Consider the following 22756-nt stretch of genomic DNA (forward strand, 5'->3'; position numbering starts at 1 on the left):
CAAGCATTCAAGAAGTAGCATTTAACGGGCACAACAACCCTGTGGTCCCAGCCCAACGGCTACGTCCAACAGCTCCACCCCAGCCGGGGCTTCAGTGTGTCGTCTCTTCCGCCTAATTATATCCGCCTCCCTGTCTATCCAGCTCCAAGCCAGACCACACAATGCGCATCCTCCCCTTCCCTCCTCTGTCGCCAAACGGAGAATTGACCAGACAAAGTTGCATCTAATGCCACAGTCATGAGGTACTACGGCCAGCAGCAGCCACCCGTCGGCGCGCCTCCACCGCAAGGTCCGTTTCGGTCGCCTCAAGATCCATCTCCTCGATTATTCCCTCTTCCCACATCTTGTCTACGATCTTGCCGCTGATTTTTTTATCGGTCTTGTCCTTTTTGACTAATAATCCATCTGCGTTAATTTGTTGCTGCTCAGGGTATCCAGGGAAATATGGGGGTCATGGGTTTATATAGGAGGACCAAGGGGTAGGGAGCCTTGGGAGAAGAGGAAACCTTACTAGCCACCACTCCCATAAGGCAGGCAGCAGCTGCCGAGAGGATGGCTCTCTCTCCCACCCACCCACCCTCCAAGCCTTAGGCCTCTTCTTCGCCGGCGATCTTCCAAGGCAGTGGTGATCCTGGATTTCTGATCCAATCATCTTCACCAGCGTCGTCTCCTTGTCAAGGTGATACCCATGTCTCCTTTCCCCCCTCCTCTTGGCCGTTGGAAAGTTTCTTTTGAAGATCTTGATGGTGTTGGTAAGAACAAAGCTGCACAAGGGTTCCTCTTGCTTTGGCCTAAAGGTTGGTTAGCTTTGGTCAACCACAAAGATGCTCCAATTGTTGGGAAGCACTTGTCAAATGGGGAGACTTTCTACTCTGGTTCTTTTGTGAGGTTCCCCTCTCACATGGTTTTTGTTCAAGCTTGTTTGGTTTCTCCACCTGGTTTTTCTTCTTTTCCTGAAGCTCCCCCGATAAAGTGGCGTGTCACTTATGCTCCCTTGGTTTCTTCATCTGTGAGATCTGATTCTAAGCCAGCTTTTGCTAAATCTGCCTTTCTCATCCTCAAGCCTCATGCTCAAAGGATCGTGTTACTAGATTCCAAGGAGCAAGTGATTGATGCAAGGTTCTTGCTTATTAATGAGAAAATTCGTTCTGGTATTATCTTGGACCTTAAAATTTGTATGGTTCTTGTGGGGGAGAGGATTATCACTGATTCTATTGAGCAAGCCATCAACATGATCAATGAAGGGTCAGTTGGTAATGTGAGATCAGAATCACCTTTGGTTAGTCCATGCAGTGGCATTTGTCTGGATTTTTCTATTGGTAAAAGCTTTGAGGACAGTTGCATGAGGAAATTTGGTCTTCCTATCGTCAGAAACAAGAGTTTTTCAAGAAGAGGATTTATTTTAGTGGCTTCTTTTGGAAGAGCAAGGTTCAAGCTTGATGTGCATACTGTTTCTATTGCCCTTCAAGCCTGTTTTGGAGGTCATGCTGCTCTCTTTGATGTCAAATTCTTAAGGGATAGATCATTCAGCTTTTCAGTAACTTCAAGTGCTATTGGGTTTGAAATATATAATGTCTGCAAATTCTCTAACACAGATTTTGAGTTCTTTGTTAGCCTTTGGGGCAATGGAGGTCCTAATTGGATATTTGAGGAAAAGAAATTTTATCGTGAGCAAGATCAAGAATGGACTTTGGTACAGAAGAAAAATGGGTCAAGAGCTTCTGCTTTCCAACGGCTACAATTTCCTTCATCTGTTCCTCCTGTCCGACAAGGCTCTGCGGTTTCAAGAGGTAATGACATAATTAATAGCTTTGATACAAATGGTGTTAAGGAGCGTGATTCTAGAGTTTTAATTGCTCCTTTGAACAATTTGAATGGCTCTGGTCTTGGGAACGGTGATAGCTCTTTTTTGGTCGGAAAGGTGGCGAAGTTGCCGGGCCTCTTACCGTTTTTCACATTCCCGTCGTTCCCGCAACCAAAATGGCCTGATGATTCTTTCCTTGTTTGGTTCAAAGCCCATGGGCCTGCCACGCAGTTAGAGGAAGTTTCCTCTTTTAGGGATTTTTCTTTTTTCCCTTCTCCGACAGTGCACAGTGTTGCTGCCTTCTCGTCTTCTTCGCCCCTGTCTCCCTCCTCGGAAAACCCTGGTCTCGTGGAAGAAATTCATCCACCGCCACTCCCTCCGCCACCTTTGCTGTCCATGGATTCCAGATTTTGCACATTCCAGGGCGTGTTGGAGTGAAGCGGGTGGTAGTTCCGAGAAGACCAAGAAATCATGAGCACTATGCGATTGCTACCATTGAACCAGTTCCTCCAGGTCAGATTCCTTTTGCAAACATCAATGAGGTACTTTCTGAGTTCCTCACAGAGCAGGAGAATGTTGGATTTGTCAGCTTGCAACCATGTCCTTTTGGTGCCGCTTATGTTCAGTTCAACAATGTCAGTGATAGAGATAGGCTGATTAGTTCTAGTCCTATTGGTTTTGGTAATGTCCATGTGTCATTCATTAAGCACAATGAGGGGCCAAACTGGAGAAGGTTCAATTTCAACAGAGATGCTTGGGTGCTGATGGTAGGGCCCCCCATTGATCATATTTGTACTGAAGATATCAATGCTTGTTTTGCTGATATTGGCTCTGTACTGCTTTGGGAAAGGGACCCCACTAACAAGGGTAGGCTTTTGGCAAAAGTTAGAGTTTCAGATTTGGAGGATATACCAAGGAGTGTCAGATTAACTGAAGGAAACAGAGCAGAGGCTGAATCTTGGACTTTTCTAGTGGAGGTCCTGCAGCAGAACTTGCTTGGTGGGGGCCCACAAGATGAGGACCCACTTCCTGATGTTGGTGTGGACCCACATCCACTTCCTAACCTGGATGGTGGCATTCCTCTTCAGCAGCCAAACCCTTTTCCTGATGTTGATCAGCAACAGCAGGAAGCAGAACAAGAGCCTGATGCAGCTGAAGTTGGTTGGGGACATTGGGCTATGGGAAACAATATTCTTCAGGAGGAGCAGCAGTTGGAAGTTGACATTGCTCCTAATCCAGCTTTCCAAGAGCTTCTTGATGCTATTCAAGCTGAGGAGATGGATGTGCTACCTGGAAATGCACCAAATAACAGCAGCAGCAACATTACTTTTTCTGTGCACAGTCCTGAAGGTGCTCTCTCAAATGATTCTGTGAACAACATGCAGTTGGTTGTGTTTGGTCTACCTGTGGAGGATGAAGTTAATCAGCTGGATGTGCCCTTGGGAGATGGTTTGAACAATCTCATCAATGCTTATCAGGATGAAGAGGAAAACTTGGTTGAAGATGAAATGGATGGCATGGTTCATGACTTGGGAGAAGATCTGATTATTCCAAACAATATGAATTTGCTGCCTCCTGAAGAAGCTCACATTGTCCTAGGCAGAGTAGAAACTTTTTTCTTCTCTGCTCCTGAAGAACATAACCTGCATGCTAGGTTCTCAAAGCAAGGCATGGATATTTGGGAGAAATTCTTTGCTCCAAACCTTCTCTCAAATGATCCAAAAGGAAATACCAAAGTGCTTCAAATTCCTGTAAGTTGGTTTAATTTTGTCACCCTCATGCTCATGACCCCAGAGAAGTTTGATTGGGCAAAAGAATTCCTTTATTCTCAACTCTGGGAAATTATTCAGGAACCTATATCTACTGAACCAACTGTTTCTTTCTATATTCCTGATAAATGTGCTGTGTCCCAGGCTCCATCATGCCTTCTGACAGATTACACTGATCAAATTTTGACCCCTGAAGATTCTGGTTTGGATCTCTTGGTTTCACCCAAAAGGAAGAGAAGAGAAAGTAAGATACCTCTGGTTGAGTCTGAGGTAAGAAGAAGTCCCAGACTGATTTTACTAAATGAAGGATTTAAGAATCATGCTTCTTGCAATAATAGAAATTGTTTGACTTGCAATGCTTCTCCCCCTATGATTAATTCCAAGGTGGTTAAAAATTTGGCTTCATCTTTCTGTAAGGTTGATGAGAAGGAAATAGATAAGAGGTTGATGAAGAAAAGCAAGCTAGACACTGGAATAAACAAAGCTCCAGGCCCATCTGCTTCAAGCCTTGGAGGGAATGCATGCAAAGAGATTGTGAAGAAGGGAAAAGAGATTGCCAGGAAGTCTGAAGGATCAGGCAAAGAGAAAAAAGATGGAGCTGCTGGTGGGGCTGCTCAGGGGGCCAAAAAAAGGCCTAGCAAATAGATGTTCCCTATGTATCACAATTCAAGAGCTTTTGATGTTGGGGGAGTTGGAAACTTAGTCATGATGGTTTCCAGTGGGCTTGTGTCTTGTAATAAGATTATGCTTTTGTACCTGAAATGTTCACCACCTGTCCTGACTGCCTGGGTTGTTTGCAAGAATTGGTTGTTCATCACTTATTCTTTTCCTTGCTTTGGGTTTTTTATCTTTTCATACACCCTGTGCTGTCTGCTAGAACAATGGTTGTTTCTAGCCCCAAATTATAGATACAACTGGTTTCCCAATGAATAGACAAAGAAAATGGAAAATTATGAACTGGAATTTGAGGGGGATTAACTCTGAGAAAAAATGGTTAGCTCTCTATAGCAAAATAGAAGAATCTGGATGTGATATTATTTGCTTACAAGAAACAAAGAGGGAGAGATTTGATTTGGAGTATTTGAGGAAATTTTGTCAAAGGAAATTTGATAAATTTGAATTTGTGCCCTCAATTGGAGCTTCAGGTGGCATTATTATAATTTGGAATGGCTCTGCATTTAATGGTGAACTTGCTTTCTCCAATGAATTTTCTCTTTCAGTTAAATTCACCTGCAAATTATCAGATGCTTCCTGGATCCTAACAAACATTTATGGACCATGCCAACATGATAGAAAAGATGGTTTTATTGATTGGTTTGCAAATATTGACATGCCTGATGACACTGATTGGATTATCATGGGAGACTTCAATCTCATTAGGAAGCCTTCTGATAGAAACAAGCCTGGTGGTAATGTGAATGATATGTTGAGTTTTAATGAAGCAATTAGCACTTTGGGTCTTATTGAAGTCCCTTTAAAGGGCAGGAAATTCACCTGGAGCAACATGCAGCATGATCCTCTCCTTGAAAGATTAGACTGGATTTTTACATCAGCCTCTTGGACAAGTTCTTTTCCATCCACTTTTGCTCATGCTTTGACTAAACCAACCTCGGATCATGTACCTTGTGTAGTCACCATTGGAACAAATATACCCAGATCAAATGTTTTTAGGTTTGAAAATCACTGGTTGCAGCACAGTCAATTCAAGGACATTGTTAAAAATGCATGGAATATTCCAGTGGGTTTTAGTGACAGTGCAAAGATGATTAATGCCAAATACAAGAACTTGAGAAGAGCATTGAAACTTTGGGCAAAAAATCTTCCTTCTTTAAAGATTCTTATTGACAAAGTACACTCAGTCATTGGTCTTCTGGATACTATGGAGGAGTTCAGGACTTTATCCCTGGAAGAGTGGAATCTCAGAGATATTTTAAAATCCCATGTGATCACTTTACTTCAAAATGAAAAATCCTATTGGAAACAAAGAGGGAAAATAAAATGGGTGAAGTTAGGAGATGCAAATACAAAATTCTTTCATACTAAGGCCACTATTAATTATAGAAAGAATTACATTGCTTCCTTGAGAAATGATCAAAATATTGATATATCTGATCATGAAAGTAAAGCTGAAATTCTTTGGAATGCTTTCAAGGAGAGGATGGGTAAATCTGATGATCCAGATATGCATTTCAATTTGCAGGACTTATATGATAACCCAATGAGCAGTGAGATGAAAGAAGGATTGGAAGTTCCTTTCTCTGATGAAGAGATTGATAGGGTCATCAAGAGCCTGCCAAATGATAAGTCTCCAGGACCAGATGGATTCAATAATGATTTTATCAAAAATTGTTGGGATATTATTGGAGCTGATGTCAAAAAAGTAATCAAGGATTTTTATGATGGGAATATTTCTTTGGAAAGCATTAATTCTTCCTTCATCACACTCATTCCAAAGATTGATACTCCTCTGCTTCCAGGGGACTTCAGACCAATTTCTCTCCTCAACAGTACCCTAAAGATTGTGACTAAATTATTAGCCAACAGATTACAGAAGGTCATACTAAAGCTGGTACACAAGAATCAATATGGCTTCCTCAAAAAAAGATCAATTCAAGACTGCCTTGGTTGGGCTTTTGAATATTTATTCCAATGCCACAAATCACAGGAAGAAATCATACTTCTGAAATTGGACTTTGAAAAGGCTTTTGATAGAATTGAACACAAATCCATTCTAAGAATCCTAAGAGCTAAAGGCTTTGGTGAAAAATGGATTAAATGGATTGAAATCATTTTGTCATCTGGAACTTCTTCTGTTTTACTAAATGGTATTCCTGGGAAAAGTTTTACAGAACGAGGAGTTAGACAGGGGATCCTTTATCCCCTCTTCTTTTTGTCTTGGCTGCAGATCTTTTACAATCCATTCTCAACAAAGCAATGGATCAGAACTTAATTTCAAGACCAATTCAGTGTGCTTGTGATGATTTTCCTGTGATACAATATGCAGATGATACTCTGATTATTTTAAAAGCTGATGCAATGCAATTGGTTAGTCTCAAAGCTCTTTTGCACTCTTTTGCTGAATCCACTGGTTTGAAGGTGAATTACCATAAATCCAATATGATTCCAATCAATATGGCTACTGAAAAGCTGAATCATTTTGCTGCCACCATAAACTGTAGAACTGGAACCTTTCCTTTTACTTATCTTGGATTGCCTTTGTGCATTATCAAACCTTCTATGGAGCATTTCATACCTATAATTCAAAGGGTCCAATCAAGATTGGGTGGCATTGCTGATTTTCTGAATTATGGTGGAAAGTCACAGTTAGTCAAATCAGTTCTTTCATCTCTACCAATTTTCTTTATGGGCTGTTTTGATGTACCCATAACTATAAAAGATCAAGTGGTCAAATACATGAGACACTGCCTTTGGAGGAAGAAAAATGGAGATGTACAAGCAAGGGGATCAGCTCTCATTTCATGGAAAAAAATCACAAGACCCAAAAATCAAGGTGGATTAGGAGTGTTAGATCTGGACACTCAAAACAGAGCATTGCTGTTAAAAAATTTGGACAAGTTCTATAATAATCATGATATCCCTTGGGTCAAATTAGTGAAAGGAGCTTATTATAACAATGGTACTCTTCCAGGAGGATCAGTGGAAGGATCTTTCTGGTGGAAAACTCACTTGAAACTTGTTGATACTTTTAAAGGATTGGCAAAGTGCAATTTAGGGAATGGGAAATCAAGCTTGTTCTGGCAAGATAATTGGGATGACAACTGCCTAATGCAAAGTATGCCTCATCTGATCACTTATGCAAGGAATCATTTGATAACTGTCAGGGATGTTCTGGACACTGAATTCTTAGAAGATCTTTTTCACCTGCCTCTCTCACAGCAAGCTTATTCTGAATTTCTTCAAATGGAAATGATCATCAAACTGCTAGAGAGGAAATAAGTAATGATGAATCTGATAAATGGAGTTACATATGGGGAAGTAATACTTTCTCTGTTCACAGAGCTTATAATTGTTTAATTGGATATCAAGAGGCACAGCCACACTTTGGATGGATATGGAAATCTTCTTGTCAACCAAAACACAAATTCTTCTTTTGGCTTCTTCTTCATGACAGGCTCAATACCAGGAACTTATTAAAAAGAAAAAATATGACTCTACCTTCTTATTATTGTGTACAAAATCTCTGTCATCAACAAGAGGAAGACATCACTCACTTATTCTGGAATTGCAACTTTGCTAAAGTCTGCTGGAATTACATCTGTCCTCAGAGAAGAAGAAATGGGACAATTTTTCAAGCTTTCTATGATATAAAGAAAAAACTAAATGTTCCCTTCGCTATGGAGCTTATAATTTTAGCAGCATGGGGCATTTGGATTTCGAGAAATAATAAAATCTTCAACAATCAGGAGCCAAGTTTTGAATCCTGGAAAGCCATCTTTCTTCAAGAAGCAAAGATGCTCACTTACAGAATGAAGAAGAAGCATGCAGATTCTTTTAAGGAATGGCTACAATCTCAGACATAGATCTTTTTGTACTCTTTTCTTCTTTCTTGTTTTTTCTTTATAGAGGATCTCCCTCTACCTTGTACTTTGATAAACTCCTATTAATATAAAAATTGCAGTGGGTTATCCCACTGTTTCACCTTCAAAAAAAATAAGGCAGGCAGCCATATACAAAAAAAAAGAGGCCGACTGGCCCCAAACCCTAGCAGACCTCCTCCTTACAACTAAGGGGTAGGTGCAGGGGGTTTCGTCTAACCACCCTTACCAAATTGGCCACCCCTGAATTTGGGGTCTACATAGGCATGGTGAGGTCGTACCATTGGACCCCTAGGAACCATGTGGCCAAGTGTGCCCTTCCGGATACACCTTTGGGTGGATCCAGAATCTTCTGAAACTTTCCAAAAAAACACTGAAACCCTATTTCCTCCAATTTAAATTCACCATAGCTATGATAATAAATCCAAATCCATATAAGATAACTCCAAAAGTTTCCTGATGTCACATTTCTCTCACATATCAACATGGACTATTTCCATAACACGAGAAAGACTCGGGTACTCCACCAAACCTATTTAGATGACACCAGAACTATTCCATACACTTCTCTCGACCACATATCATAAATGCAGCTCTCACAACAAATTTATATAACTTAAGTGTGTGACCCAGAAATTTTGGTAACACGTGGACATGACTCTAAACACTCCTTTCATATTGATAACCAATGGCAGGACCTAGAAGTCTGTAATGGCTCCCACACATACACGAATAACTTTGAGCGACGTTAATACATATGTTATTCCTTATTGCCTCATGACACATAATTACAACCCAAGGTGAGATTTAGGTATCCCGGTGAGTCAACTCTTCACTGTACCATTATCCAGACATCGGTTTCATTCTCTTTTCTCGTTCACATATTATGATGTTCTCATTATCAAGATCACGATATGTCTACGCAGATGATAACTCGACATCACAATACCGCGAGATCCCAGAGTGTATCTCTCATTGTCCAGGAGGAGCAATATCCCAGTCTTGAACTACCTCAGTCCCTAACATATTATGCGGTATATTCGAAGAGCACCTTTATAATTACTCCATTTATGGTGTAACGTTTGATGAACTCAAATATACTTTCTAGTACGAGGTAAGAAGATAAATTAATGGTCTAAGGGCATATAAATAAGATGACAACTTTATGATAATACTAATAATCTGTGACAAAATATGTCAGTGTATCATAGAATTGGACCTGTTCTGTACTCTTGTGCTTCTAAAAATATACTTCCATTGTTGTTAGCATGCTCGTAGTTTGGAAAAATCACTAGGCATAAGCGAGGCGGTTGGCATTCGCCTGGTGCCTAGGTGATGCTTAAGCGCCCTAGGCGTACCCTAGGTGGGCATAGTTTACACTATCAAGTGTGTATATGGGTTATTATATGTGAATAAGCATTAATTTAGAGCATGTAAATGTGTAAGTTTATAATAACTACCTTTAGAATAATGCCCATCTAGCTCGTTAGTAAGTATGGAATGATTTCTAATTGAGAAAGATAATTTCTTGGTTGCCCCGCTTAGACTTCCGCTTATGTCCTAGGCGAGGCATTTGCCCGTCACCTAGTACCTAAGCGTGCTTAAGTGTTGACTAGGTGAAAGGATCATATGCCGCACCTAGGGGGTGAATAGGTGCTACCCAAAATTTTAGTTCGTTTTCACTTAAGGGTTGACACGAAGGTAAATTCTCTAGATACGCAACTATGTGAATTTTCCCTAGATGACAAGGTATACAACTAAGTAAAATATAGCTAGACAAGATATAATAATGCAATCAAGGATAGAGGTAACTGAGAGTGGAGCACGCGGAGACACAAGGGATGATTCTTGTAGTTCCTTTCTTTTGAGGGTAAGTACGTCTACGTTGGAGGGGTGTGGTCGCCACAAATGCCTAACCAACGCCTCAACGACATCACCCTATTCTCCGGTGAGCAATGCCACAAAGGCCTAGCTCACTTGTCCACTAAGAGATTTCCTTGAGGCAGAAACCGGGCCTTTACTAGGTTATTGGGGCACACATCCACAACTGAATTGGAGGCTCACAATAATCGGGGTTTCCAAAAAGGAACACTAGCAAAGGGGTCCTCAAGCAAATGAGGGGGAAATGTAAATCGATTCGGTGAAGATGTAGATCGGGGTCTTCTCCTTCGATTCTCCAAAGATCAAGAGCTTTGGATGGTTGGAGGAGAAGATCAAGTGATTCTTGTGTTTCGTGTGGCTCAATAATGGTGGATGAACTTGGAGAGAGTGAGCATCTTGAGCTTGGGGAAGAACAGGGGTATTTATGCCCTCCGCCCCCCCCCCCCCCCAAAATCGAGCCGTTGCAGAAAGTTGAGGGTGGATATTCCAACCTAAGTAAGGGCTTTTTCCTTTTAAGAAGTTTTACCTTATTCCTAGCAAGATCTCTTTCTTTGATGATTTTGGCAATTTCATCTTGAGGGTCTTCAAGAGTTTCTAGTTTCTCTTCAACAAAAGCTATAGTTTCTTATTCTTCCTCAAGAGCGTTTTTTAAAGAGGCAATTTCAAGAGAATCCTCTCTTTCTATTTGGCATTTTTTATCAAGGATATCTTCTAGTTGTGCTAGAAGAGACATGAGAGCCCCAACATGCTTTTTGTTGTCACCTTTCAAGTTAAAGATGAACTCATCTAACTCAAGCATTTCTTGTTTAACTTTTAAGCTAGCATGATCAACCCATAGAGTATTTGGAATATTAGGCATATGGGGGTTAGGGTATGATACCTCGGAAGATTAAGTCATGAAACAATTTTCTTCCTTCGTGTGAATATCCTCATTGGGGGATTCAATTAGTAATTAAGAGGTAGTGGAGATGGAAGCAAGAGCAACCAACCCATTGGTAGTTTTGTCTTCTTCATCATCATCATCCCCGGAAGTATATTCTTCTTGAGTGTTGAGAGCACAATAGATGTATCCATTGAAGATCTTGCTATAAAGCAATGTGCATTCTTGATGTGAGGGTTCTCACTGGGGGATTCAAAGAGGGATGAAGGTGGAGTAGAGGTAGTACCTAGCAATAGTGGCCACTTCCTTTGAGGTTTCTTCTTCATCACTATCACTATTATTGTCCTCGGAAGAATAGTCCTCTTGAGTTAATAGCACAATCCTTGATGGCCTCTTGTTCATCTTATTCTTGATGAATGGTATCTTTTTGGGAACTTTTGAATATTTTCTCTTGTCCTTGGGAATGAGCCTTCCACCACGAGTTTCTCTATTCTCATATGGGCGCTCGGCGATGAAATGGTCACCCGCTTGCTTTGTTCCTCTTCATGTTCTCTTCTTTTGCCTTGGATTGATCAACCCAAAAGGTTCTTGCATTAAATGCCATATGGTCATGGTAATGGTATTCCAAGTCCTCTGGATAGGACATTCTTCAAGAGTTTCTATATGGTTCTTTATTGTTCACCTCTTCCACCACATTGACATTGAAAGCAAGATTTGCACCTCTTGCCATCCCCATTGAACAATTGCGAGAATCTTGAGAATTTTGTTCGGCCACCTTGAGAGCTTGCATCTCGTGCACTCACTACTAGGAAAAAGGCAACCAGTGGCGCACCACATATAGCCTTCAGTGGCGCACTAGTGGTGCGCCACTGCTATCACGCCACTGCTAACTCCTAATAGTGGCGCACTAGGGGTGCGCCACTACTAGCCTGGATACCAGTGGCGCACTGCGTGGTGCGCCATTGACATGTCCAGCAGTGCGCCACTATTACTCCAAAGTGGTGCGCCACTGTTGGTCGATGTGATGCGCCACCACTGTCTAGACGAGGTGCGCCACTGCTACCGTTTTGCGTGCGCCACTGTTTTAGCGAGGTGGTGCGCCACTGCTGCGTGTGGACGTGCGCCACTGATGTCTCCAGGACGTGCGCCACTGCTGAGGTTCCTGGTGCGCCACTGCTAGTCTCGGAGGGGATCACAGGGCAGTGCGCCACTGGATCCAGCGCAGTGCGCCACTGCTACTTAGTGGACGTGCGCCACTGATGGGCCACTAGTGCGCCACTGCTACGAATTTCGAATTTTTTTTTGTATCCTGGCAGGTATTTATACAGGTATATCACAGTACAATAGCACAATACAGGATATATAACACATATAAACAACAGCACAGCTTATCCATACATAGTTCTTCACATTAGCCCCACATGATTCACAAGATTTCACATTAGAGAAGTTACAAGGTTACAATGCAAGTTACGGGGTTACAAAGTCGCAAACGAGCTAGTGGTTACACAAGATCGATCATCTAAAGTACAATCACATAGAAGAGAGCTAGAGTCACTACTAGCACCATCCCGATGATAGTGGTCTTCATCCGGTTCCTCCTCCGCTCCCTCCTCTCTCCCGCCAAATAGCGTGCGTATCTATCTTCAGCCTCCGCTCTAGTGGTGTACCCTTTGTAGCTGTTACCGCTAAAATGGTGAACCTGTCTCCGACACTCCTCCCAGTCATTGTAGACTCCGGGAACCTTGCCCTTGTACACGACATACCACGTCATATCTGCACATATATGAACAAGCCAAAGAAACATTAGTGCACGCTCATAGATGTTTGCAACGAATAAGAGCAAACTCAAAAACGATCCAAGTAGTATGAACTAAAAGGCATGCCTCATACATTGTTGGTCGGAACAAATATCAACATTTAGGGAAGGGGTTAGTGAAACCAAGTAGGATGCACAAGAGATTGATACTTGTGTCATCGCACCAGGTTCACTAGCCCCTCCCCCAAGTGTACAAGTGACCAAACATTCTAATCATTGGCATTTTGAAATACGAAAGCAAATGGAAGAATGACAAGGGCCTCATACTTTGTCGGTCCAAACAAATATTAACATTTAGGGAAGGCGTTAGCGAGGCCAAGTAGGATGCACAAGAGATTGATATTTGTGCCATCGCACCAGGCTCGCTAGCGCCTCCCCCAAGTGTAGTGACCACAAAATTTAATCATCGGCCAATGCAATTAAGAAGTGCCAACTCAAATAAGAAACAAGTAGCTAGTATGAACTAAATGGAATGCCTCATACATTGTTGGTCGAAACAAATATGAACATCCCGGGATGGCGTTAGTGAGGCCAGGTAGGATGCACAAGAGATTGATATTTGTGCCATCACACCAGGCTCACTAGCGACACCCCGGAGTGTACAGTTGACCGAACATTCTAATCATCGGCACTAAAATGGAAGAAAGAGCCAAGTGGTATCAACTAAATAGCATATGCCTCATACATTATTGGTCGGAACAAATATTAACATTCAGAGAAGGGGTTAGTGAAACCAAGTAGGATGCACAAGAGATTGATACTTGTGTCATCACACCAGGTTCACTAGCCCCTCCCCCGAGTGTACAAGTGACCAAACATTCTAATCATCGGCATTTTGAAATACGAAAGCAAATGGAAGAATGACAAGGGCCTCATACTTTGTCGGTCAAAACAAATATTAACATTCCGTGATGGAGTAAGCGAGACCAGGTAGGATGCACAAGACATGGATATTTGTGCCATCACACCAGGCTCACTTACGTCACCACGGAGTGTATAAGTGACCAACCATTCTAATCATCGGCCAAATGCAATTAAGAAGTGCCAACTCAAACAAGAGATAAGTAGCTAGTATGAACTAAATGGAATGCCTCATACTTTGTCGGTCAAAACAAATATTAACATTCCGTGATGGCGTCAGCGAGGCTAGGTAGGATGCACAAGACATGGATATTTGTGCCATCACACCAGGCTCGCTTACGTCACCACGGAGTGTACAAGTGACCAACCATTCTAATCATCGGCCAAATGCAATTAAGAAGTGCCAACTCAAACAAGAGATAAGTAGCTACTATGAACTAAATGGAATGCCTCATACATTGTTGGTCAAAACAAATTTTAACATTCAGGGATGGAGTGAGCGAGGCCAGGTAGGATGCACAAGACATGGATATTTGTGCCATCACACCAGGCTCGCTCGCTCCACCCCCGAGTGTACAAGTGACCAACCATTCTAATCATCGGCATATGCAAACAAAATTAACGACCAAATCAAGTGCGGAAAACGACAGAGCCATATATATAAGTTCACAAACATAGCCGAACTAGTAATTAATAGCAAGTAAAGTGCTGGATAAAGTTTATTACAATAGAAGCTCGTCTTTAGTTCACAACTACATAACTAGGCTCGCACATCAAGACTTTCTCGGAGCGTGGATAAAACCGCCGCCTTTCTTCAAGCACATCCATGAGCGGTAGTCGTCACCCTGCATATGGAGCATTGTGTCTATGACACTATTTGACGGCTGATAGCCGGCGTAGAACTCCCCCGCGCTTCTAACGACATCTTGATGGATGATTTCACAAAACTCTACTTGGATGCGGAAGAAGTCTTGCTTGATGCCGTCGTCAGGGACCCGCGACAATTTGTTGGCCCATCTACGAGATGCTCAGGTAGCGTAAGCTGCTGCTGGTCCCGTATGAACTTATCCATGTGATAGAGGGCGTAGTAGGCATCCTTGTTACTAGAAGGCGGCTTCTTGACGCAGGGAAACTTTGTTTGGTGCTTGAACACATGCTTCCCGTACCTAACATTTGGCCTCTGCATGTTGCCTTTCGCTTTGACGTAGCCATTGAGAGCATCATCAAGTACGGCCTTGACATTCGTGTAGTCCATGGTTGACTTACCGTCCGCATCGAGGTATGTGGCCACGGAATGTTTCGGGGTTATGGAGATGAGTGTGCAGGTTTTGTCTCTGCGTAGAACACATAATGTTTTAGAACATGACGATTGAAATCTAAAAAAATCACGAGTTAAGACCGGTACGGTGAGGGGGTGACTTACTCGGGAAATACAGGCAGGAGGATGTTACACTTCTTCTGGTTCGCTAGAAAGAAGTCTTTGAGGTATCCACTCGCGACTGCCCGGTCTCCAGCGGTGGCCAAGTGGACGGCACGCATGTAGAAGGGGTCGGCTATCGCGATGTCCGGGATGTTGTGTCTAATGATCCGCATCGCCTTGCTGAGCGAGTATAGGCGAATGAAGGTGTAGTGCAGCGGATAACTGTTCAGCATGGCGAAGATGTCATCATACCGCAGGAAGATCTTCTCCGCGAAGCCACTATCGACAAAGCCATGGCCCGAGGGCACCTTGGCAACATACACTGGGTATCCATGATCTTTCTCCCTGAGACGCCGCTCCTCCATAAACATAACACCGTCAACCAGAGATCGCATAGGACCGGGTGCAGCATCGTACAATCTTTGAATTAGCATCCGCTCACCGGACACATGCACCCTCGCCTCTATATTCATGGGCACTGGTGGCCCGTCCTGAGCACGGATAGGTGCCGGCTGGCTGGCAGACTTGCCATCCTTCTTCTTTCTTTTCCGTCCCTTCGGCTTCGTATTTACTGGGACTGCATTCTCCTCTTCGCAAGCCTTCTTCAGTGTGTTAGGACTGATAACACTTCTCACCTCGGCTATCGGCTGAGTCTCGGTGAAGTCGGCAGCAGGAGGCGTCTCCTGAGAACAGAATAGGCGCCGCTTGTTGCAATTGGTTTTCCCCTCGGCGGCAGCTTGAGAGGGTTGGCTACTGAGATCGTAGTCCATCACCCCAAAATCGAAGTTGCAGTCCAGGTTGGCGAACGTACTGTCCTCGTCCGGACCATCGTTCGGATCCTGTGCCATCTGCATGTCCACATCAGCTAATGGCGGCACCGTTGGGGTGGTCTTGCCATGGCTTGGTGCCGGCACGACTGGGGGTGCTGTCTGTGGGGTGGTGTCCCTCGCCCCCAAACGAATCTGGCTCTTTGGCCAAACCATGGACCAATTGAAGCAATGCTGGAGGGTAAGGACCTCATCTTCGTCGGCACCATGGGGTTGAAAGGGAGGTAGCATGTCGTCGTAGCCGCTAAGCACCCGAACCAGTTGAATCCTATACACGTCGGGTTGCATGGGTCTACCGTGTAACTGACGGTTGCTCGGTTGAACGATTTTGGCCTTGGCAACATCGATCAACTCGCCGTTCACAAACTGCAGGAGAGTGCATGGGACGTCGACGGCGGAGCTCTGCGGAAAACATGTAGGGCGTTAGGGATGGCTAGCTAGTCAAAGGCAAGGATATGGAAGTCATTGGCCAAGGGTTGGTTACCGTGATGGCGTCCAGCTCGGCTAAGGTCGAGGCACCGCCGGCGGCGGGCGTGCAACTGATGGAGTGGCCGCTTGTTGGCGCGGTGCCGGGCGGCGTATTATCCGCAGCGACAGGTGCATTGAGCTGAAGTAATGGCGCCGCGGGAGACACCAAGGTTGGCGCCGTGGGAGCCACCACGGTTGGCGCCGCGGGAGCCACCAAGGTTGGCGCCGCCGGAGACACCATTGTTGCCGCCTACGGACTCACCGATGGATCCACGTTGTGGGAGTTGCTGCCCACGAAACTGGGAACCGGGGGTTCCCCCTTTTGTCCTCCCTTATACCACGCGTCCAGACCGGCAACCAAGGTAGGGATGAGGGAGCTAAGCGTCGTGCCCACTTGGTCCTCCACTTGCTGTCGTTGCGTCCTCTGTTGGGTCTCCACGATTTGTTGCACTTGTTGCCGCACTTGCTCCTCAACCAATGTCGGGATCTGCGCAACTTGTGCCTTGAGTTGTGCGACTCCTTCTCATCGATGGTGGCCTTTTTCTCCTTTTCCCCGACTTATAGTATTCTGACCATTTCATAGAGCATCCTTCGCCGACCACACGACCAGCCGACATCGGCTTACTCAATGGATCCCTCTTCTTGTGGGCATTCAACGCCCTATTTAAAGGGGTGTCCCAAGGGGCACATTGCGAGGAGCTCGTGGACCCCGCGCCGCTACTAGCTTCCTTTTCACTTTCCGCAGCAACCTCCTTAGCCTACGGGAGGAACATGCATGAACCATTTAGAAATTTGGATTCATCAATAAGAATGCAACCATAAAGGAGCTAATTAAGCGGGTGCATTCCTTACCAGAAGAGCCTCAAACTGCTTCACATCCGGAGTGGTGGTGAGCTCCTTTGTTTCCGGGTCAATACGGTACCGGGCCAGGAGAAAGTTCCTGGTTTGCTTGTTTTTGTATTGCGGGAAGAGGGGCTCGAGGCCGTTCTTCACACGCTCCTCATCCGCGGCGTCCCATTTCGGTTGCGCCACCCTAAAACCGCCAGGACCAAGTTTGTGGGTGCCTAAGTTCAGTTTTCGCATGTCCTTCCCCCACTGACTAGAATCCGACGTTGACTCGCTCTCGCACTTGATCTTGAAATCAGCGTAGTCTTGCTCGGTGATCGAGGGACTTGACTCCTTGATCTTCTCGTAACTCTCACCACTATTAATCATTTTCTTCACTCGGTTCCTCCAACTAGCGAGGGTGGTGCTCATCTTCGTGAGGGCGGCATTGTGCACTTTGTTCCGCATGAGACGCTTTTCTGAGCAGTCCACCGGGAACTCGTATCGTTCGTGCAGTTTCTTGAAGAGGAGGGTGCGCAAATTCGCTCGGTCAGGATGCCTGAGGTTCTCGGTGTTGATCGAGACCGTGCTCCAGAGGATGCACCCGAGTTGGGCAGCGTACCCTTTGACTAAATCAGGGGGCGCCGTTGGAAGCCCACTGGCGTTCACTTCGGTGAATGCCTGCTTCACGGTGCTGAGCACATTCGGGCGACGCTCCCTCCGTAGCTTCTTCGGTGCATCAGTGTCATCCTCGCCGGCACCATCCGTGGTGTCATCCTCGCCGGCACCATCAGTGGTGTCATCCTCAGCGGCATCGTCCGCTCGGTACTCTGGATCGGTGCCATCATCCTCGCCGTCGTCGCGGCGAGGTTGTGACTCCATCACCTCCATTTCATCGGTTAGCATCCAGAATGGCTTGCTACCGCTGCCGCCGGCCTCTTCGCTGTTGGCCATGTTCGAACTAAGTAGGAAAAAATGCATAAAGTTAGCGCAAGATTTCACGGAAAAATTGGGCATGACCTATGCTAATTTATGGACATATGAGTGCCCCATTTTCGCCGAAACGGAAATGAATCAACATTTCAGCGATAATGGGCAACTCTGTCGATCCCTGCACAAGAAAATGACACCATATACACCAGCTGAGCACCATGGCACATGTACAATTGTTCCTCATATACACCAGCTGAGCACCATGGCACATGCACAAGAAGATGACACCATATGCACCAGCTGAGCACCAACAGCAAGCAACAGCAGCTAGCAGCAGCAGCAGCTAGCAGCATGCATCAACAGCAAGCAGCAGCAACAGCTAGCAGCATGCATCAACAGCAAGCAAGCAGCAACAGCTAGCAACATGCATCAACAGCAAGCAGCAACAGCTAGCAGCTAGCAGCATGCTCACCGTGAGTCACGTGGAGTCGCCGAGAGGTGAGGTGTTGCCCCGGGTCGAGGAAGATGCGGCAGCGATGGTTAGGGCTGTGAAAGAATGACAATATGGTAAGAAAATGATCAATAAAATATGCGCAGCTTAATTACCAGTGGAGTTCTTCATTATTTTCATCTAAATGATTCTACTGAATATTCCAAGCAGCCCATGCCAATGGTGTTATTTTTGATTTATTTGCTACTGCTAGCTACTTCATGATGGAATAGCTTGATTCTGTTGATCGTAATCATTAAGCAATGAATCCATGGTCATATGCATCCAATCGGAAAAATTACTGAAGTTGCTACTACTATGGCAGAAATAAAAGAACTACATCTAGCAGCAGCACCTATCACTAATATGCTAGCAGCAACACCTAGCAACCAGCCAACAGCAGCCACAAGCAGCAGCAAAGCCACCGCAACCAAAATGCAGCTAGCAACAGTGTGTAACCAGATATCTTTTGACATATAAAATGGCTGTCAGCATCATTGTTGAGATAACAGCACTAGAGGAGGAGGGGCATCGGGGGCTACCTGTCTGCAAGTGCGGCGGCGGTCCTCTGCGGCGCCGTCAGCGGTCGAGGGCGGCGCGGCGTGCTTCTCCAGCTGCTACTCCAAGCTGCTGCTCCAAGCTGCTTCTCCAGCTGCTGCTCAAGTCTCAGCCATGACCTCCTTCTCAGCCTTGCAAATGTTTAAAATAAAAAGTCAGTAAGCTTTGAACTCTGAATATAAAAGAGATACAGTTGCTACTATGATGGCAGAAATTAAAAACTGCACCTAGCACCAATATGCTAGCTAGCAGCAGCACCTAACACTAATATGCATGCTAGCAGCAGCACCTAGCACTAATATGCATGCTAGCAGCAGCACCTAGCAAAACAAAACCTTGCAAGATATATACTATAGCAGCCAAATGCAGACACAACACCAACTACATATTTACCATGAAGTTCTTGGATCAGCCAAATTTTCAAGCCACTAAACCTACTGTCAAAGAGAACATTTCCAAATTTCCATTTCAACAGAGAACATTTCCAAATTTTCAAACCACTAAGAGAGAACATTTCCAAATTTCCAAACCACTAAACCTACTGTCAAGAGAGAACATTTCCAAATTTCCATTTCAACAGAGAAAATTTCCAAATTTTCAAACCACTAAACCTACTGTCAACAGAGAACATTTCGAAATTTTCATTTTCCAAATTTTTAGAGAACATTAGGTAGTAGCTGGTAGCTAATTAACAGAGAAACTATACTCAGAATAAAGCTAATTAACAGAGAACATAGCAGCAAGCACATAGCAGCAGCAGTACAGATGTACCAAATTGTTTAATTTTCTCTTATCTTAAATATTTTTGCTTTCTTCTTTGTTGCAGCAGCTCAAGCATGCAGTAGCACATAGCAGCAGCAAGCTACCAACAACAGCAAGCAAGCATGCAGTACCTAGTAGCAGCAGCAAGCTACCAACAACAGCAAGCATGCAGTAGCTAGTTTACTTAGCAGTTTACTCAAGCATGTTATCCATGTTAGCATGAACTGCCAGTGACTATTAGTCATCGAGCGGGGAGGTGAATCGAGGGGTACCTGGCGGGGGCGGTGGTCTTGGAGCAGACGAGGACGGCGGCGAGGAAGAACCTGCTCCGCGGCGACGAGGTCGCAGACAAGGAGGTCTGTGGTCGCAGACGAGGAGACGACGATGAGGTCGCAGACGAGGAGGCCACCTGCGTGACGCCGCCGGGGTCTGTCGTCGCTCGCATCGCCGGGGTCCGAGGTGAATCGAGGGAGAGGCGGACGCCGGTGGGAGGTGGCGTCGGAGAGGGGGCACCGGTGAATCGAGATCGAGTGGGGAATGGGCGTAGTGGTGGAGGCAAAGGAGGGCGAGCTGGTGGCTTCGGAGATCCAGGAGCAGGTGGCCGACGGAGAGGAGGGCGCAGTGGTGAATGGGCGCAGGGCGTCGCTCGGGGGAGGGGCGGCCGCCGGCGTCGGAGAGGATCGAGGGGTACTGGGGAAGAATGGGGAATGGAGGATGCGTGGTCGGGACGGGGGATTTTTGGCTAAGTCCCAGACACCCTTAGCAATAGTGCACCTCTAGTGGTGCGCCACTATGAGGCTTAGCAATAGCGCACCTCTAGGGGTGCGCCACTACCACTTTATGTCTAGGTCAAAAGCAAAACGCGTGGGGATTTGACATATTCTGATTAGTACCGCACTGGCTCTATCCCTGGTTGGTTTGTGCCAAACCCTGCCGGCCAGGTTCGAACCCTAGCGGCCCCAATTTTTTTCCTTTTCTTTTTAAATTGATTTAACACTATAATAAACATCCAAAATAGCATAATACACCAAAATAAAAGGCATAAATAATTATAATTATGTAGAATATTTAAAATACTATAGAATCTAGAAAATATCCAAAAATATAAATTATATGTCTATTTTGATCGGTACAATGTGTAGATTAACAATATGACATCCATTATTCATACAAGAAAATGATACATAATTAACTTTTCACAATCTTCTTGCCCTTCTTTCTTGCGGTTGAATAATTTAGCCCCGGAACTCCTTGACTTCTTCTCTTGAATGGACGGCCTTTAGGTAGGGTGGTCCTGCTTCTTCTTGTTGTGTATGGTTCTTCATCATCGTCGTCGTCATCTTCCATCTTCGAATCGCCGTACTGGTCAAAGTCTAGCTCGTTGGCGGCTCCATCCATTCCGATGATGCTCCTTTTGCCTCTCCTCACGACAACACGGCTGGGCTTTTGCGGGTCGGTAATGAAGAAGCATTGGTCCACTTGGGAAGCTAGTACCCATGGCTCATATTTCGCGGTGACCTTTGCGCCCGCTGTCTTGGATTTGGCTTCGGGTATAACCATGGTGGTGAAATGCCGGTCTTCTTTTATGACGTTCTTGGCCCACCTGACACGGAACATCGGCACATTCTCTCCGGCGTAGCTCAGCTCCCAGATCTCCTCGATCTTTCCGTAGTATCTCTGCTTGACGTCACCGGTGTAGGACTCCATCGTTACCCCGGAGTTCTGATAATCGCTCTTCATGTCCTTTTCCTCGGTGTAGAATATGTAGCCGTTGATATCGTACGCCTGAAATGTCATCAGGTTGTGTTCGGCGCCCTGTGACAAGGCGAATATGAGTTTTTCTTCCGCAGAAGAATCCTCGTCTATAGGGTACATCAGCATCTTGTCCTTGAACCACCGCGTGAAGGTTGAGTTGTGCTCTTTGATTATATCTACGTCCGTCCTCTGTTGGCCCTTATCACTGTACGTCTTTGCGATAAAGGTTTTGTGCTCTACCACCCAAGGATCGACCACGTCTATGTGTTGTAGCGCGACTAGGTTTGCTCTTTCAAAGTCGGCGATTTGACCCTTGAAGTCGACATGCATTTCGCGGCTACCGTCGCGGTGACCCCATCCAGCGAGCTTCCCGAGATGCCTGTTTACGGGCAGGCCAACGGGGTTCTCGATTTCTAGATAACTCGTGCAGAAGGAGATGCACTCTTCGATCAGAAAGCCCTTGGCTATGCTTCCGTCTGGACGTGCCCTGTTGCGAACGTACCCTTTGATGACACCATTCATCCTTTCGAACGGCATCATGCTGTGCAGGAACGTCGGCCCCAGTTGGATGATATCCTCCACGATATGTACCAGCAGATGCACCATAACGTCGAAGAATGCGGGCGGGAAGTACATCTCAAGCTCGCACAGTATCACCACGATCTCTTCCTGTAACCTTCTAAGTTGCCTCACGCCAACAGACTTCCGAGAGATGACGTCGAAAAAGTTGCATAGGCCAAAAAGCGTTTCACGGACGTGCGCGTCCATGATCCCACGGATTGCAACCGGAAGTATCTGCGTCATCAGCACGTGACAGTCGTGAGACTTCATCCCGCTGAACCTCTGGTTCGCTTTGTCTAGGTACCTGCTTATCTTCCCCGCGTAACCGTAGGGAAGTTTTACTCCTAGGAGACAGTCGAAAAACTGCTCGATCTCCTTCTGACTTAGAGTGAAGCACGCGGGGGGCAGTAATATTCAATCTTTTTGGCATTTTTGCCCTTGCGACGACTTTGCGTGTCCTCCGCCTCATCATCGTCATCGTCATCATCATCATCATCATTAGGGCATCCCGCGTGAAGCTCCTCCCTGATCCCAATTGATTGCAAGTCGTACCTTGCTTTCGGCCCATCTTTGGTCTTCTCTGGCAT

At 45.2% G+C, this 22756-nt stretch overlaps 1 protein-coding gene across 1 annotated transcript in view; it reads left to right on the plus strand.

Moving 5' to 3' along the window:
• The first annotated feature begins 234 nt into the window (after positions 1 to 234).
• LOC127326116 (uncharacterized) overlaps positions 235 to 22756 on the plus strand; it is a 37431-nt gene continuing 14909 nt past the window's right edge. The window contains exon 1 of the mRNA XM_051352980.2: positions 235 to 289. Within this exon, the coding sequence (XP_051208940.1) occupies positions 238 to 289 (52 nt within the window). The 5' untranslated portion in view covers positions 235 to 237. The remainder of the gene's footprint in view (positions 290 to 22756) is intronic.

Source organism: Lolium perenne, chromosome 4 (genome assembly GCF_019359855.2).
Source record: "Lolium perenne isolate Kyuss_39 chromosome 4, Kyuss_2.0, whole genome shotgun sequence".
NCBI classification, from domain to species: domain Eukaryota; kingdom Viridiplantae; phylum Streptophyta; class Magnoliopsida; order Poales; family Poaceae; genus Lolium; species Lolium perenne.